This window comes from Cololabis saira, chromosome 9 (genome assembly GCF_033807715.1).
Source record: "Cololabis saira isolate AMF1-May2022 chromosome 9, fColSai1.1, whole genome shotgun sequence".
Lineage (NCBI taxonomy): Eukaryota > Metazoa > Chordata > Actinopteri > Beloniformes > Belonidae > Cololabis > Cololabis saira.
Genome location: NC_084595.1, coordinates 41,797,953 through 41,815,765, shown reverse-complemented (window position 1 = coordinate 41,815,765; position 17,813 = coordinate 41,797,953). Strand labels below are relative to the sequence as shown.

The following is a 17,813-nucleotide window of genomic DNA, read 5'->3' as shown; positions in this document are numbered from 1 at the left end:
AAAAAAAACACTGGGGGGACTCTGTCCGGCGGGGGTCAGAGAGCTTGCAGAAATTCATGGTATTTTGTCTCCCCTGTGCTGGCAGGGTGAGGGGAGACCACTTTATATATGTTAAAACAAGAAAAAACGTGTTTTTCATAATAGGTCCCCTTTAAAGTACACTGGAACTCAGCAGAAGTTGTCCCCGTGTTTATCCTACTCACGACCCCAAAAAGGTTTAATTTAATAAGGTAAGGCTTAACTCTACACCAACCTTACATAAGTAAAAGTTCAGAGCTCAAAACCCTGCAAGAGTCCCGTGATCGGGACCAAAACGGTGTAGAGTGGAGTAAGATTTTGGTCCGCGGGTCAAGGTGCGGTCGGCACGCGTGGTTGGATGCACGTTACCAGTCAACACAATAGATTAATATTAATAACTCAATATCGCGATACAGTTTGTCACCTCCACGACACGTTTCGTGACGTTTTTGTATCGCGAAATTTCGTGGCACGATATATTGTTACACCCCTAGACATTAGATCTGTAGTTTACATTGCACTTATGTAGTTCAGAATGAAACCCAGACTGTACTTTTGTAGTTTGTACTGTGGTTTTGTAGTTTAGGCTATAGTGTTTCACGACCAGGACGAGAACCGCATTGTTCCTTCTAAATCCAAGGTTCAACCATCAAGCTTACAAACTACCTCAGTGACTTTGGCTTGGGTGTTGAAGGAGTACACCAGGGGTAGGCAATTCCGGTCCTCGAGGGCCGGTGTCCTGCATGTTTTAGATGCTACCCTGCTTCAGCACACCGTGATAAAAGTACCTGTGTCATTAACAGAGTTGTGCAGCCCTGGATGACAAGCTGATGACGATGATTAATTAGAATCAGGTGTGTTAAAGCAGGGAAACATCTAAAACATGCAGGACACCGGCCCTCGAGGACCGGAATTGCCTACCCCTGGAGTACACCTAAGAGTCCCCAGAATGTCAGTGGGATTGAGGAGATCCTGGAAGTATTCCTTCCACCATCCGACAATGTCCTCAGTCGAGATTAACAGCTTCCCACCCACACTGTAAAGAGTGTTGGCAGTATACTGGTTCCCCCTTTTTGAGGCGCTGGGCAGTTTGCCAGAAAGTCTTCGAGGCCGACCAATGGTCCTCTTCCATGGCTTCACCGAACCCCTCCTAGAACTGGGTTTGGTCTGCTGGTACCAGTTAACTGCATCAGGACTCACACAGGCCAACACGTTCTTCAGCATGACAGCATGTATTACTTCCGGTGTCCACCACCGGGTTCAGGGGTTGCTGCCATGACAGGCGCCAGAGACTTGGTGTCCAACAACTTCGAGCTGCTGCGTCGACAATGGAGGCAGAGAACATTGGTCCACTCGGACTCAATGTCCCTATAATCCCTCGGAATCTGTCAAGTTTTCTTGGAGATGAGAGTTGAAGACTTCCCTGAAAGAGGGCTCAGCCAGACGTTCCCAACAGACCCTCACAATCCGTTTGGGTCTGGCCAGCCTCCTCCTCCGCCAGCACACCCAACTCACCACCAGGTGGTGAACCACCTGGAGCTGAACCCGCTCAAGACTGTGGAGATGACATTGGACTTCAGAAAAAACCCACCGCCACTCCCCCCCCTCACCATCCTCAACAGCACTGTCTCCTCCACAGACTCCTTCAGGTTCCTGGGATCCACCATCTCCCAGGACCTGAAGTGGTCCACCCACATCAACTCTGTCAGGAAGAAGCTCAGCAGAGGTTGTACTTCCTGCGGCAGCTCAAGAAGCTTAACCTGCCACAGCAGCTGCTGATCACATTTTACACTGCCATCATCCAGTCTGTTCTCTGCTCTTCCATCACTGTCTGGTTTGGATCAGCCACCAAACTGGATAGGCACAGACTGCAACGGACAATCAGGTCTACAGAGAGGATAGTTGGGACTAACCTCCCATCTATCCAGGACCTGTACCGGTCCAGGACCAGGAAACGGGCAGGTAGCATCTCTGCAGACCCCTCACACCCAGGACACAGACTGTTCCAACTCCTCCCCTCTGGACGGCGCTACAGAGCTCTGTACGCCAGAACTTCAAGACACAGGGACAGTTTCTTCCCGCAAGCGGTTGCTCTGATGAACTCCCACAAATAACAGTCTCAGAGTAACCAAACATGTGCAATAAAAATCATCCAGCACCCTCTTTAATAATCAAATCTGCCTCAGTCTGCTGCACCTCTCACTTTTGTATAATTTTTTTTTTATTTTTTGTATAATTTGTCTGTTAAAATTGTAAATAGGTTATACTTATTCTTTTTATTCAGAACTGTCCTCACTACCTCAAACTGCTGCACCTTAAAATGTTTATACTGTACATAGAAATACCACATTTGTTTATTGTTTATGGTTTATTTTTAATACCAAAGAGCGAAATTACCGGAGTCAAATTCCTTGTTGGACAATGTTCAAACCTGGCCAATAAAGATGATTCTGATTCTGAGATGACAGTTCAGCCCCTCTCTTTACCCGAGTGTCCAAGACATACTCTGATAAAAACAACAACAAAGTTCCTTCCAATCAAGGCCCTCCAGGTATCACTGTCATTGCCCATGTGAGCGTTGAAGTCCCCCAGTAGAACAATGGAGTCCCCAGTCAGAGCACTATAATGGCCCTTTTCCACTAGTACCTGCTCAGCTCGCTTCTACCCGCCACGCCCCAGTCTTGCGCTTTTCCACTACGGGCCGAGGCGGGTGGAGCCGTGTCAAGCAGGTACTTTTTTCTGTATCTATTTTGCCGAAGTTCTAAGCGGCTGAGTCGGCCCTGGATCTGACGTCATCACCCTCCACGCCTCTGATTGGTCGGGGGGCGGGGCCATCAGACGTTTGAATCAGGAAGCGGGAGTCAGCGCGAGAGCGACTCGCGGTTCGCTGCGATTTTATTATAAAGCGCAAACGTCTGTTTGGTGATCCAACTCTGAGGTGCAGATGTTCATAAACCTGGTGGCTGACGAGAGAATTAAAAAAGGGATCTAGATGGGCGATAAGGAACGATCAGATCCACAGGAGCTCTGTTTTACTCTCAGCGGCTCCAGCTGATTTCTGATCAGCGCCGACATGAACACAGGGGTTGCGGAATAGAGTACGTCACAGCAGCTTCACCCCAACTCGCCCACTTATCACCTGGCTGTGGAAAAACAAACGAGGACAAAGCGGGTGGAGCCGGGACGATGCGTGACAAGCCGTACCGAGGCGAGTCGGGCTGAGTAGGTACTAGTGGAAAAGCGCCATAAAGTGCCCCTTCCCAGGGAATTCAAGAATGCTGAGTACTCTCTACTGCTGTTCGGCCCGTAGGTACTAACAACAGCATGAGACCTTTCCCCGACCCGAAGGCGCAAGGAAGCGACCCTCTCATTCACCGGGGTGAACTCCAACACACACGCAGCTGAGCTAGGCAACTGTAAACAAGCCCACACCAGCTCACCGCCACTCACCCTGGGCAACTCCAGAGTAGTGGAGGGTCCAGCCCCCTTCAAGGAGCTGGTTCCAGAGCCCAAGCTATGTGTGGAGGTGACCCCAACTAACTAACTGGTTCCTCTGGACCTCCTGCACAAGTTCTGGCTCCTTTCCTCGAATTAAGTGAGATTCCATGTCCTCATTGCCAGAGTTTTGGTCCAGGTATTGAGTTGTCGAGGCATCCTGCCACCCAAACCAGATTGCACCAGTCCCTCATTGACCTACCTGTCGTTGGTGCGCCTATTGGAAGGCGGGCCCACGTCGCCATTTTGGAGATGAGCTTGGCCGGGTCCCGTGGGCAAAAACCTGGCCACCAGGCGCATGCCTTTGAGCCCCAGCCCCTGGTCTGGCTCCAGGTTGGGGCCACGGTAACGCCAATCCAGGAGACATTAACATTCTTTGTTCGTCTACTATTTATGATGACCTTGTGAAGCACTCTTAGTTTTGCTGTTCAGACTGTTCTGTAGTTTAGAGTATTATGAAGTTCAAACTGTAATTTTGTTGTTTATACTTTAGTTTAATAGTTCAGACTGTAGTTCTGTAGTTAAAACTGGTGTTTTGCCGTCCAGACTGTAATTTAGTTTCTGACTATCGTTCTGATCTGTTTGCAGTAATGTGACTCCTGTGTGCGTTCAGAAAATGTTCCAGCGATTGAAAGTGTCCAGAGTTCCTAACTTCACCAAATTATCCTACGGAGGTGAGTGCTGGGCCTCTCATACAAATCTGGGTAAAAAATGGTAAGAAAGTGGAGGAAGATGTCTGGCGTTTCCTTAGAAATGCTACTGGAGTACCAGAAAGGTGTTGTAAAAAACACCAAAGCTTGTATTAAATTATGCTCATTTGAACATTGTCACATTTTCTTACAAATTACATTAATTACTAGTAACATTGTCATTTAGCAGACGTTTTTATCTAAAGCGTAGGAGGGTACAGCATGGACAGGTGCTGGTCAGACAAATACTAATGCTACTACTACTGCTACTACTACTACTATTACTGCTACTACTATTACTACTACTATTGCTACTACTGCTACTACTCTTACTGCTACTACTATTACCACTACTGCTACTACTATTACTACCACTGCTGCTACTACTGCTACTACTACTACTGCTACTACTACTACTGCTACTACTCTTACTGCTACTACTATTACCGCTACTGCTACTACTATTACCGCTACTGCTACTACTATTACCACTACTGCTACTACTATTACTACCACTACTGCTGCTACTGCTACCACTACTACTACTACTCCTGCTACCGCTACCGCTACTAATATTACCACTACTGCTGCTACTACTAGTACTGCTACTACCACTGCTGCTACTACTACTGCTACTACTGCTGCTACTACTACTACTACTAGTACTACTGCTGCTACTACTACTGCGTTACACCAACGCAGAGCCCACGGCGTAGGGTACGGCGTTGATTTAACGAGGAACCATAATTCAGGCTTAAGGCAGCGCGTTTGTTTTTGCTGAGCATCTTTGGGGTCTCCCACTTCGTGGTTCCTCCTCTTCCACTTCTTTTTGACGTTGCAGTTCCAGTAACAGAAATCCGACGTGAGGATTATGATCGTATAGTGTGAGCAGACGTGAGGATTATGATCGTATAGTGTGAGCAGACGTGAGGATTATGATCGTATAGTGTGAGCAGACGTGAGGATTATGAACGTATAGTGTGAGCAGACGTGAGGATTATGAACGTATAGTGTGAGCAGACGTGAGGATTATGATCGTATAGTGTGAGCAGACGTGAGGATTATGATCGTATAGTGTGAGCAGACGTGAGGATTATGATCGTATAGTGTGAGCAGACGTGAGGATTATGATCGTATAGTGTGAGCAGACGGGTCTCATCAGAGCATCAGGTCGTACAGTGTGAGACCATAAATCGTGGGCTGCGAACTTTTGAACTCAGCGATCTAGTCGTGCAGTTTGAGATGGGGCTGAATCAAACGATTTAAAATATCGCACAGTGTCTGCCCAGCTTAACCCAAATCAATATCGGATCGAATCAAATGGTGATAATCGATTCTGAATCTTAAGAATCGGAATCAAATCGATTCTTGACATTTGAATCGATCCCCAGCTCTATTAGCTCGTCACCACGGTGTGCTGAAGCAGAGTAGCGTCTAAAACATGCACAGCAGGGCTACTCCAAGCCCGGGATTGAGAACCACTGGACCAGCTCAGCATCTTCTCTAACCCCTGATGACGCGGCTGGGATTCAGGAGTATCACCCAATACTCCACCGGCCGGCGTGTCGGCGTGGACGCCGGATGTAGCGCCATCCTAACATGCTTTCTTTGTCCTCAGAGATCATCAACTTCCTGAAGGACAAGGTGGTTCCTGTTCTGGAAGACGAACTGAAACTGTGCGCAGGGGGAGAGGAGCACCAAGACGATGTGGTGGATCGGTACCAGCTGTCTGACATCTTTGGACCAGAGGACGAGCTCTGATGTGACCCCCAGTCCATCCAAAAACTCTTAATGAAAGACTTGTGGTCATCCTGACAGGGAATTCATCTACACCAGCTTTTATTGTTAAGATCCTCATGTGTTGATCTGCTGATTTTTATTTTCTAACTAAAATAATTGACTTTTACATAATCTACGACTTCTTCCTTCCATCTGAACCCATCAGAAGTATTGGTCAGATCAATCACCAATGGTATGCCCAACAATTTAACACCAAACTGAGGTTCCTGAGATCATTTAATGAGGTTAAAGTACATACATTTTTATTAGTACATGACGACTGTAGTCTGGCAGCAGGGGATTGTGGGAGGTGTAGTTCATTTGTTAGTGATGGCACTGAGGTTGCTCGTCCTCCTCATGATGTTGGGGACGAACAGGAGCCCTGATGCTCGCTCGATGGTTTCTATGGGAACCAAGAAGTTTTCCAGAGGAACCTTGTCATCGACGGGTTGATTGGGTAAAACGTAGGACCGGAGCTCCACCCCTCTGCCCTCCGCCTGCTCCAGGATGAGCACCTGAGGAGAGGGGACAGGGAAACTCAGTACCCAGAAGAATACGCTAGAAACAAGAAATGTTGAACCACTGAGCTGCAAACTTATATTTAACAACGGTGCTCCATTTCCTACGGAAAAATATTGAGGCCATGCAGGAGAAAAGATATTTGAGAGGGGAAGATTTTTTTTTATTGTGCACTTTGAGAAAAAAGTCGAAATGTCGAGAATAAAGTTGAAATACAATTTTGTGAATAAAGTCTAAATGTCTCTTCTGGCCCATCAAATCCAGTTAGGAGAGCGACTGACAGCTCTGCAGCAGCAGCTGTAACTAACTAACTAACTTACATCCTTGGAGTAACGTTAAGGGTACGTTTCTGAAGTTATGCAACTGCATATGTGTGATATGTGTTTCAAATCATCAATCAAAACTTTATTCACAAAATTTTGACTTTTTTCTCGAAATTATACTTCAACATTAATCTCGACATTTTTCTCAAGGTGCATAATGGGAAAAAAAAAATCTTCCTCTAAAATATTTTTATTTTTCTCCTGCCTGGCCCTAATACTCTTCTGTAATTTCCACACTAAAAGGGACAGAACTGTAAATATAACCATGATTTTTAATGGTTGGAAAAACATCCTTCAAATCAGTAATGTTTGAAGTCCATCTTGAGCTCCTGGCTCTCCTTCTGGATTTGGGATGTTAAATGTTTAACCTTTTACAGCCCATGGTTTTACCCGATTTTATCCTGGTGAATTACAATCCACCGTCATCTTCCTCTTGGTGATGGAGGACCTGCCGCCAGAACATGTTCTCCAGGTACTCCAGCTTCCTCCCACAGCCCAAAAACAAGTATAACAGGGTGTCTGGTGATCCGTAGTAGAGCCCTGCACGACTGTTTTCTTCATCCCGCTCCCGCAGTGTTTATATCCAATCCCGCCCGCATCCGCAAAACTCAGAGTTCATGCCCACACAATAATAGAGATGTATTGATTTAGTGTCTTCTCCCGTCTGGCAAGAGAAATGTCCTGGACAAATCTATCTGATTTAATGTTAACATGATCATTGTGGAGCTTGATGGATGATTGACAGTTCATAGGCACCTGACCAAAAGTTAGATGCAAATCCATCATTGTCATCATCACACAAGATATTTCTCCTTCCGCACATCAATTATGGGATTGAGGTTATAGCAACGAGAGTAGCTGTGAGTGGCTCAAATAACACTAGTAACATAAAATGAACAAAGTTAACGAATGAAACATTCATTTAATGAATCACTTGAGGTTCCAATCCCTCGTCTCTTCCAAGATGCTCCACAGACATTGAACGCAGTTTTCCCAAATATCTGACTTGCTTTGTCTTTGTTTTGTAAAGACCTTGTTTGAGGTTCTTTTCCTCGTCATTGATTTCCACCTTGTCGCTAGACTACATCCCGATCCCGCAGTGATTTTAGCCGCCCGCTCCCGCAAGATTTGCATTTGTTCCAGCGGGACCCAATCCCAATGCAGCCCTCTAATCCGTAGTTCTCCATAGGAGTGAGAGCAAGTGGTTGGTTGACTGTCATCTTGTGATGGATAGGTCACCTGTCCTGATGAACTCCTGCCTTTCACCTGAAGAGGTGGACAGACTCCAGCAGATTCCAGAGACCCTGAATAAGAACATGTAGTTGATGGATGGATGTGTTCAGGTCAGAATGCTGACTTGGCCATTTAGGAATGTTCCAGTTCTTTGTGTGCAGAAGGTCTTCAGTTTTCTCACCGTGTTCAGGGTCCTCCTCCATCTGCTTTGTGAAGCTCCATCCATCAGTTAAGTCTCATTTGATACGGTTACCTTTTATTTTACTTCTGCTCAGAGAAGGAACCCATTCTGGTATCATCTGTAGTCAGTCTTGTCTTTAGACGTTGACCTCACTCCCTTCTTTGGAAGAGTGAACCAGACACTTGACGACCAGATTCTCTCTTACAGATTCATGTTGTTCTTCAGTCTAATGAGGACCTCCATTCACATGTCCTTGGACTTGTGCTGGTAGCTCCAGTCACACAGCTGCCAAAATCAGAACCTGATTGTTTCATTTCAAATCTAATTGTGGTGATGTGGAAAGACAAGAATTAGGGCCAGTCCCAATCCCCCCCTAGTCCTACTTTTCAGCCCTACCCCTAAATAAAGATTTTCTAATCGCTGCGATTTGACCAGTCACGTGATCTGGTCACGTTGCCGGCAGCGAAAAAAAGTGCAGTGCCGCGTGTCCGCCTCAGTGTTAGGGCTCGGCCAGGTGGGGCTTTATAAATATATGGGCTTTATAAATTTATTAAATATATGACCGCGGAGTCAGCGTGGCGAGGAGCTGCGCGCGGGACAGAGGAGTCGCGCTGTGAAGGCTGATTTATGGTTCCGCGTTAAATCGACGCAGAGCCTACGCCGTAGATTACGCCGTAGGTTACGCGGCGACGCGCGCCATACGGTGCGCATACCGCGTACCCTACGGCGTAGGCTCTGCGTTGGTGTAACGCGGAACCATAAATAAGCCTTAAACCACCTGCAGCTCGTCAGCTCATCAGGAGGAGACGTTAAACAGCAAGGCTGCGAGTTGTTCATTGGTGGTTCGTTTTGTTAACTCTGTGAGCTTTGTTGGTTTGTTTGTTAGTTTGCTTGTGGTTTTTTTTCTCTCTGTGATTTTTGAGTTATTTATGAAGAAGTTCTGAGTTCCCTGTGAGGAAGGTTTTCTGTTCCCTGTGGGAGTTTTTCTGTGTTTTTCTATTAAACTACGCCTCGTTTTGGCTAAAGTTTAACCTGGTTTGGTGTCGTGCGATTGGGTTCAGAGAGAACGACCCATAACACTCGTGTGTACAGACGTGTGTAGACGTGTTAAAGAGGTAAAGCCACAGATTTGTTTTATTTATTATTGTAATCTGTGCTTTAAATAAATCTGTCATTGTTTATTATAAAACAGATTGATTTATTGCTTGTGTAGTTGAAAAATACATGAGAACAGGACCTTGAAAAAAATAATCGCATATTAAATCGCAATCGCAATATTGAGGAAAACAAATCGCAATTAAGATTATTTTCAAAAATCGTTCCGCCCTAGTCCCAATTCCTCTTTGCATGTAGGGATAGTTTGCATATCGAGGGCTAGTGTGTATGAATCTAGCCCTTCACAGCGAGGGATTTGAGATACTGACTCGCCGACCGAGGGCCTGAAAAATTTCCCAGAATGCTTTACGTCATCATTTGCAGACTGAATCAAACAAAAAAACATGGCGGACGTTTGTCATTTTTAGTGAATAAAATCAATATTTTGAGTTAGTTTCTGCATAAAAATGCGTTTTGATTACATTTCTAGCGAGAAATATATATTTTACTTTCATAATATTCACTCAGTGAATGTACATAATCACTCGCTTACTCGTTGTTGCGTTATATCTTCAGATTTTGCCAGGATAAAGGCTGATTTATGGTTCCACGTTACACCAACGGGTTCCCTACGCCGTAGGCTCTGCGTCGATCTGCTCCCGAGCCGGCGGCTCTTCTCATCCCCGAAAACATCAGATCAAATTTCTTAACAGGCGTTATTTGGATAAACTGAGCCCAGGTTGGGGATCTTAACGGTTACTTTTACACCTGAAAAAATATTAAAACTTAATAAAGTGGCATATTAACAGCGCTACAGCTGAAATTAAAACAGCTTTTATCTCTGGGCTTCCTGATATGGTGTGACGTATGTGCAAACGTGACTACGCAGTCGCTTACGTACCCGAACGTAAACCACGCAGTGACGTAGCAAGTGGTGTCCCAATCCCTAGGGAACATTACAAGGGCGCTACCTATTTTTAGGGTGAAGTGGTAGTGAGTGAGAGCTAGTGGTAGAAAGTAGGGTGAACATTGGGATTGGCCCTTACAATAACTGTAATTTTCCAAATACTTCTGGATCCAACTGTCAAGACTTGCTGGCATATGAAATGTACTGATTCTTTAAAACTGGGCCAGGCTGCACCATGTTAGAGAAGTGGGCCGAGAGTTGAGCCCCGTGGAGCCCCACAGTGTCTTTAAAAAAAAAATATGAATCTGTAAAGCCAACGGTTGAATAGAAAACCTTTCTTTTTAGATGAAACCTCAGTCAAGTCCCGATCTGTTAAACCTGAATCATAAACTGGTTGACAGGCATCAGTGAAAGGGTCATCAGGTGTGACTCACCTTGAAGAAGTGTGTCGGTACGGCCACGTGGTTTTTTCCAATGACCTGGTACCGGACGTAGAGTTTCCCGTCGGCTTCCTGCCTGAAACACAAACATCCCACACGGTGTCATCCCTCATGATGCCCCACGTCACCACTCTGCACTCACGCAGGAGGGTCTGGGGTTACCTGGGCAGGTATAGGGGACCCGTGCACACATAGACATTCAGGTAGCGCTTGGTCAGAGAGCGGCAGAGCTTCTCCAAGTTGTTCCAGGTGTTCTGGTTCAGGTGAGGGTTCTGCAGAAACACATGACACAGGTGAGTTGATGGAGCCAGGCGCCCAATCACATTCACCTGTATGCGGGATCTCAATTTTGAGGACAAATCTGAACAAACCCAGGGACAGGGTACATCGTCACCACCAGGGACTGACGGGTTACATTTTCACAGACACAGGTGTGAGCTGCTTCTCACCTGTGGGGCCACGTTGCTGAGGTAAAAGGTGTCGTCCATGGCTTTCTGACTCCATTTGTGATTGGCTGCAGCCGCCAGGTGACCTCTGTCAAAGCCACTCCCTCTGTAGTCGCCATTGGTGGCTCTGTGGAACATGTGAACGCTGTGCACACAAAACAGGTCAAACTGGTTAAAACTTGCCCGTCACCTGTGGCTCTGGTACCTCTGGTACCTCTCACACACAAAGGCTTTAATCTGCTTTTAACAAACTTCGTTTTCGTTTTCAGGCCCCGTTTACATGTAGCAAAAACGGTGGTGTTTTCTTGCGTTTTGGCCGTTCGTTTACACGAAAACGAAGCTCAACCCCCCCCAAAACGATCATTTCTGAAAACTCCGGCCAAAGTGGAGATTTGTAAAAACTCCGTCTTCACGTTTGCTTGTAAACAGAGAGAAACAGACATTTAGGCTTCAGACTGTCCCATTATGCCACAGAAACGTCACCAGCATCATGAGTGCGACCTGTGTTTACAATGTGTTTGGCCACCGTCAATATTTTCTTGTATTTTACCTGTTTTATATTCTAAAGTCACACTTAAAAGTAACTCCACTTCTCTGTCACTCCAAACGAAAGACTCTCGTTCATCTTGGAAGTAACTGGAAGTTACTCGTGTCATTTGTTGATGTTTTTTTCCAGGATTCTGATTGGCTAGCATGACTTTATCTTCTCGTTACACTGCCCCTGTAGGTTTGGCTGCTCATAGCACCTTAACAGATATTTATGCAGGTTCGTGGAAATGATGGTATTTTTCAAAACGTAGAGGGGGAAATATCAGTTTTGTAAATACGTGTATTAATATGTGTAAACGTTAATATGTGTAAACGTGGCCTCAGTCTTGGTTCAGTTCATTCCATCTGGTGTGATTTAGTTGCCATAACAACCACACTGAGAGGTGGTCTTGATGTAGACTTAAGGCTGATTTATGGTTCTGCGTTAAATCAACGCAGAGCCTACGCCGTAGGGTACGCAGCTATGCGGGATTCTCTCCGTAGCCTACGTAACATCCCAAGGCGACGCAGACCCAACGCAGACCAAGAGGGCTGTGATCAGTTTGCTTAGTAGCAACGCATTTCCGGTTCTGGTTCGTGAAGCAGTAGTGAACTTTCAGCGCTCTTTTCTTCGTGATTATTTTTTGGGGGGTTTTGTTTTCACTGTGACCAGAAAAAGACGGAAGCTAAACAAAGTATCAACTAGCACTCTGGGGGGTATTGCACCTCGGAGAAATGGAGTGACGGAGAAGTCCGAAGGGTTCACGACGGCATCACGGCAACGGCGTAGGCTCTGCGTTGGTTTAACGCAGAACCTTAAATCAGGCTTTATTGGTGAACTGTGGTGGGGCGGTCCTGGCAGCTAACCGGTGTAAAAAGATAATAAAGTTCAAGGGATTCGGAGCAGAACACACGCACACACCAAACTGTCACCTGCAGAGCTTCTCGGGTGTCTCGTCAACAATGGAGACAGAAAGGAGTACGGAGAAGTGAACCTGAACTTTGCGGCCTGGTGCCAACAGAACCTCCTCCAGGACTTTGGCCCGCACAGGCCTCCTCACTGGTGAACACCCAGAGAACCCACAGTGAGATAGGGACTTTTACAGGTACCAGGGTGTTCACCTGAACAACCTGGACTGGACCGACTACACCAGAAGGGCCAGAGGAGACTCTGCAGTCGCATCAGCCTTGTTCTTTGGTGGGTGACAGGAGGACGATGCCCCACCACATGAGACTGTAGCGGCGCTTTTCCACCAGCACCTATTCAGCTCGACTCAACTCGGCCTGGTTTCTTTTCCATAACAATTCAGCACCTGGAGCAGAAGTAGGAGGTTGGAGTGAAGCTGCTGTGACGTATTTGATTGTGTGACTAAACCAGGGATTGTCAACTGGTGGTCCGTGGCGGTATTGCAGGCGGTCCGTGAAATTGTAAATGGAAAACAATAATTTAAAAAATATATATTTATTTAGACTCAATTTTTTTTGTGAATAATTTACCCATCCAAATTATGTCAAATGAGTGAGAGTGAAATTTGTAATATTATAAGCCCTCTTGGCTTCCTATTGTTAATTTTTCATTGACTGTTATTTGTTTTTTTTTTTTTATAGCAAAAGGTGCAAATAAAAATATACACTGATGCTAATAAATAGCCTATATAGGCCCATATTCTTATTTAAAAGCAAGGTGCAAAATAAAAACATCCCCAAAAGCAGTTGGTCCCCAAGTTGCTTCTTGGTTATAATGGTGGTTCCTGGGACAAAACCAGTTGAAAACCTCTGATCTAAACGAAGAAGACAACAACACTAAAGATGTAGAACCTGGAGGAGATGATAGATGTGCTGCTGGATCTGTGGCTTGTGTTTGATACCAAGTTAAAAAATGAGTGAGAGAAGCTTCAAGCAGCGACGCTTTCTAATTTTTGTTAGTTTGTCTGCGCTGCTGAAAAGTCAGCTGGAGCCGTGAGCAGCTATGAAGAGACAGAGCTCCTGGTGGATCTGGTCATTCCTTATCACCGTCTAGATCCCTTTTTAATTCTCTCCTCAGCACCAGGTTTATGAACATCTCTGACCCTCAGAGTTGGATCATGAAACAGACTTCTGCTTTATTCTTTATTGCCTGTTGAATAAAATTAACAAGTATCCGTCAGAGTCTCTTTCTCTGGTTTCCTCCTCCTGACTCAGACGTCTGACTCCAACCCCCCAACCAATCGTTGGCCTGTAGTGTGATGATGTCAGATACAGCCGACTCAGCCGCTTAGAACCTCGGCAGAATAGTTACAGAAAAAGTATCTACTCTGCACGATATGGCCCTTTTGCACTGGTCCCGCTTCTCCTCGGTTCTACCCGCCACGGCCCCGTTTTGCGCTTTTGCACTAGGGGCTGAGACGGGTAGAGCCGCTCCAAGCCGATACTTTTTCTGTAACCATTCGAGCGAGGTTCTATCCGGGCTGAGCCAGGACTATTTCTGACGTCACCACCCTCCTCGCCATCGATTGGTCGGTGGGTGGGGACGTCAAACGTTTGAATCAGGAACCGGGAGTCAGCGCGAGAGCGACCCGCGGCGATTTTATTATAAAGCACAAACGTCTGTTTGGTGATCCAACTCTGAGGTGCAGATGTTCATAAACCTGGTGGCTGACGAGATAATTAAAAATCGAGTACGTCACAGCAGCTTCACCCCAACCTGCCCACTTCTCCCCTGGCTGTGGAAAAACAAACGGGGACAAACGGGTGGAGCCGTGACGAGCCGAGTCGGGCTCAGTAAGTCCTAGTGCAAAAGTGCCATTAGACCCCTAGTGGAAAAGAACCAAACCGAGTGGAGTCGGGCTGAGTAGGTGCTAGTGGAAAGCATCACCAGTGAGGTTTCTCCACCCACGCTGTTCCAGCGAGGTATCGCAGGTCCGTCCTCCCCTGTGCTGCCAGACTCTACATGTGCACGACCCCACCGCCCACCCTTCCATGTGTGTGTACTTGTGTGCACCACCGCAGCCGTGTGAAGGAGCACATTGTGGGATAAATAAAGGAACTTATGTTAACGAACTCAGGAGTCACAGCACTTCCTCTCACCTGTATCATCTCACCTGTCATCCTCTTTGAACTCGCTGAACTTCCTGTCAGAGGAGCCTGTCAGGGAGGCCGGGCTCAGTCTCTCTATGACCCACGATGCAGTGCGTGTCCGGGGGTCATACGAGGTCACGTAGGACTCCCTGGTCTTGATGTTGGCCATCGAGGGGAATCCGTACTTCATCACCGCCCCTGAGCCGCCCGCGCTCACCTGGACAACGGCAGACTACAGGTAGACCACAGGTGGACCCGAGGATCACCCGAGGATCACCCAATCACTGCTGTGGTAACATCCCCACGTGACTCCACACACTACCTACTTTAATTACACATGGACAGGTACGTTATATGTGGTTTGGTTTTGCTGTGAATGTTCAAATGTGTGAGAAATGATCAGTGTATGGCAAGCCGTTTTAACATTTAATGGCTATGTTTGACTGTCCAGAATTAACAATGCAGATATCTACAACTGCATTTTGACTAGTTGTAATTACATTGTGACCAGTCAGAATTGTCATTCAAGATATCTATAATGTCACTTTGACTAGTCAAAACTCTAATTGCTTCTTCCACCTGCCTACGTGGATGTCTGCTGTTGCTGCTTCCGCCTGCCTGCACCCCCCCGCCCCCCACCTCTGGTCATCCCGCTGCTGCTTCCACCTGCCTGCTGTGCTGTCGACGTCCCTGACTCCCCCAGTCTGGCCTTCGGCAGGAGGGTCCCCCCTTATGAGTCTGGTCCTGCTCAAGGTTTCTTCCCTCCTAAAGGGGAGGTTTTCCTTGCCACTGTTTGGCTTAAGGCTTTTCTCCCACTAGGGGAGGTTTTACCTGCCATTGTTTATGTAATAACTGCTCGGGGGTTTATGTTTATGTTTATGTTCATGTTCATGTTCTGGATCTCTGGAAAGCGTCTAGAGACAACATCTGTTGTATTAGACGCTATATAAATAAAATTGAATTGAATTAATTCAAGATATCTGTAATTACATTTTGACTAGGCAGAATGGAAGTTAAAGATATCTCCAATTTGAGATTTCTCTAATTTAAAATTCATTTCAAGATATAAATAACTTGATTATAGATAATCTACAATTAAATTATGACTATCCGTAATTCCAGTTTGAGATATCTACAACATCATTTTGACTAGTCATAATTCCAGTTCAAGATATCTACAACTTGGTTCTGACTAGTCAAAACTTAATTTAAGATATCCAAAAAGGACGATGTAGATATCTTGAATTGAGGGGAATTAAAGATATCTTGAACTGTAATTATGACTGGTCAGAATTAGATTGTAGATATCTGAAACTGGAATTACAGCTAGTCGTAATTCAGTTGCAGATATCCTTAATTCACATTGCAGATATCTGCAACTGAATTGTTGATATCTGTAATTAGAAACCCCACACACATGACGGGCAAAAGTGACGTAATTTTTCCTGGACAGAATGACGTTATCTGAAATGACAATTGTGGATAGGAAGAATGTAATTGTAGATATCTGAAATGCTCTTTTTGACTAGGAAGAATTGAATTGCAGATATCTGCAACACATATCCAGTCTAGCTGTTAAATATTAAAACGGCTTGCCATAATTTTTTTTTAACCTCTTTATTGATTTTACAAAAAAAACAAGGCACATTATACATTCCAGAGGACCATTTGCATCAAAGAATACTAAGCGATCAATGAGTAAAACAAAATAAAGAAGATACCGAGCGAAAAATAAAGGAAAAAAAACAACAAAAAAACGCAAGCGATCAGTCAGGAATTAGGGTACAAAGATACTTCTGAAGATGCTGGGCTTTTTGAATCATGCAAGATTTTAAATATTTTTTGTACTGCAATAAAGATTGGACTAATTTTCAAAAAGCAACATTTATGAATAAAAAATGTAGCCAATATAATTCAATTATTGATTCCAAAGTCTATTTTTTTTGTCCTCCACTTGTAATCCAAATGTAATACTTTCAAATGTAAGAATAGGAATGGTTTGATCATTATAGGTTATCCAGTATTGGAAAGCTTCCCAAAAGGTCCTAGTTAGGCTACAAGAGAAAAAATGATGCTCTAAGGTTTCGATGTCTGTGTTACAAAAAGTACAAATATTCAAATCTAAATTAAACCTTTTTATGTAAAAAGAAAAATCATTACATGGATAGACCTCATTAATTATTTTAAAATGAACTTCTTTAGCCTTAGGTGAAAGTGGAAAGGAGAGGTAACTGGTTCTCATCTTAATTAAAAAACTAATATAATAATATTATATATAATATAATATAATATTGAAACATACAGGACTGTCTCAGAAAATTAGAATATTGTGATAAAGTTCTTTATTTTCTGTAATGCAATTAAAAAAACAAAAATGTCATCCATTCTAGATTCATTACAAATCAACTGAAATATTGCAAGCCTTTTATTATTTTAATATTGCTGATTATGGCTTACAGTTTAAAATTAAGATTCCCAGAATATTCTATTTTTTTGAGATAGGATATTTGAGTTTTCTTAAGCTGTAAACCATGATCAGCAATATTAAATAATAACAGGCTTGCAATATTTCAGTTGATTTGTAATGAATCCAGAATGGATGACATTTTTGTTTTTGTAATTGCATTACAGAAAATTACAATATTCAAATTTTCTGAGACAGTCCTGTATGTTTCCTCTTCAAAGGTGAAGAGAAACACACCAAAGTAAAACTAGTTTTATTATAGAATTATTGCATTTTTTATCTAAAAAAATACAACCATCTATAACTAAAGAAGGCTTAAGATGGACTAACCACAGAATAAGTTATTTGTAAACATGATCAGTGGAGCCCACGTGTTCACGCTTGTGTTGTGCGCCGCAGTTTGATGACGTCACTCACCGTCATCTCGGAGGCCTGCAGCGTCGGAACCCCGACCAGCCCCAGCGGACCCGGGGCCGGCAGGACCGGCACCGCGCTCAGCAGACCGAGGCTCCGCTGGTCTTCCTGCCGGCCTCCGGCGCCCAGCAGGCGGGTCAGGGACGCCCCGAGTCCCGCTCCCACGACCAAGGTCGCTCCAGTCCGCCACCAGTGCTTCATGACAGCAGCTGCTGACGCGCGATG

At 44.9% G+C, this 17,813-nt stretch overlaps 2 protein-coding genes across 3 annotated transcripts in view; one reads left to right on the top strand and one right to left on the bottom strand.

The window, feature by feature from the left end:
• LOC133450752 (transcription termination factor 1-like) overlaps positions 1 to 7,749 on the top strand; it is a 19,410-nt gene extending 11,661 nt beyond the window's left edge. Inside the window, exons 9-10 of the mRNA XM_061729605.1 lie at positions 4,102 to 4,187; positions 5,821 to 7,749. Coding sequence (XP_061585589.1) covers positions 4,102 to 4,187; positions 5,821 to 5,963 — 229 coding nt within the window. The 3' untranslated portion in view covers positions 5,964 to 7,749. The remainder of the gene's footprint in view (positions 1 to 4,101; positions 4,188 to 5,820) is intronic.
• On the bottom strand, positions 6,127 to 17,813 carry endog (endonuclease G). Of its 2 annotated transcripts, none has more exons than XM_061729606.1 (6): positions 17,592 to 17,813; positions 14,734 to 14,942; positions 11,129 to 11,270; positions 10,842 to 10,951; positions 10,674 to 10,755; positions 6,127 to 6,496 (listed from the first exon to the last, which is right to left on the bottom strand). In XM_061729606.1, the coding sequence occupies exons 1-6, from the start codon at positions 17,787 to 17,789 to the stop codon at positions 6,299 to 6,301; spliced, it is 939 nt and encodes a 312-aa protein (XP_061585590.1). In that variant the 5' UTR covers positions 17,790 to 17,813; the 3' UTR covers positions 6,127 to 6,298. The 2 variants fall into 2 exon arrangements, with proteins under 2 accessions (XP_061585590.1, XP_061585591.1); XM_061729607.1 differs by having other exon boundaries at positions 6,133 to 6,496; positions 14,734 to 14,927.

Excerpts from the sequence above, each read along its gene's own strand:
- endog (XM_061729606.1), bottom strand. The coding sequence starts at position 17,789 with ATGAAGCACTGGTGGCGGACTGGAGCGACCTTGGTCGTGGGAGCGGGA. Across the intron at positions 10,952-11,128 it reads TCAGCAACGTGGCCCCACAG|AACCCTCACCTGAACCAGAA; the intron begins GTGAGAAGCAGC and ends GTGTTTCTGCAG. Across the intron at positions 6,497-10,673 it reads TACCGACACACTTCTTCAAG|GTGCTCATCCTGGAGCAGGC; the intron begins GTGAGTCACACC and ends CCCTCTCCTCAG.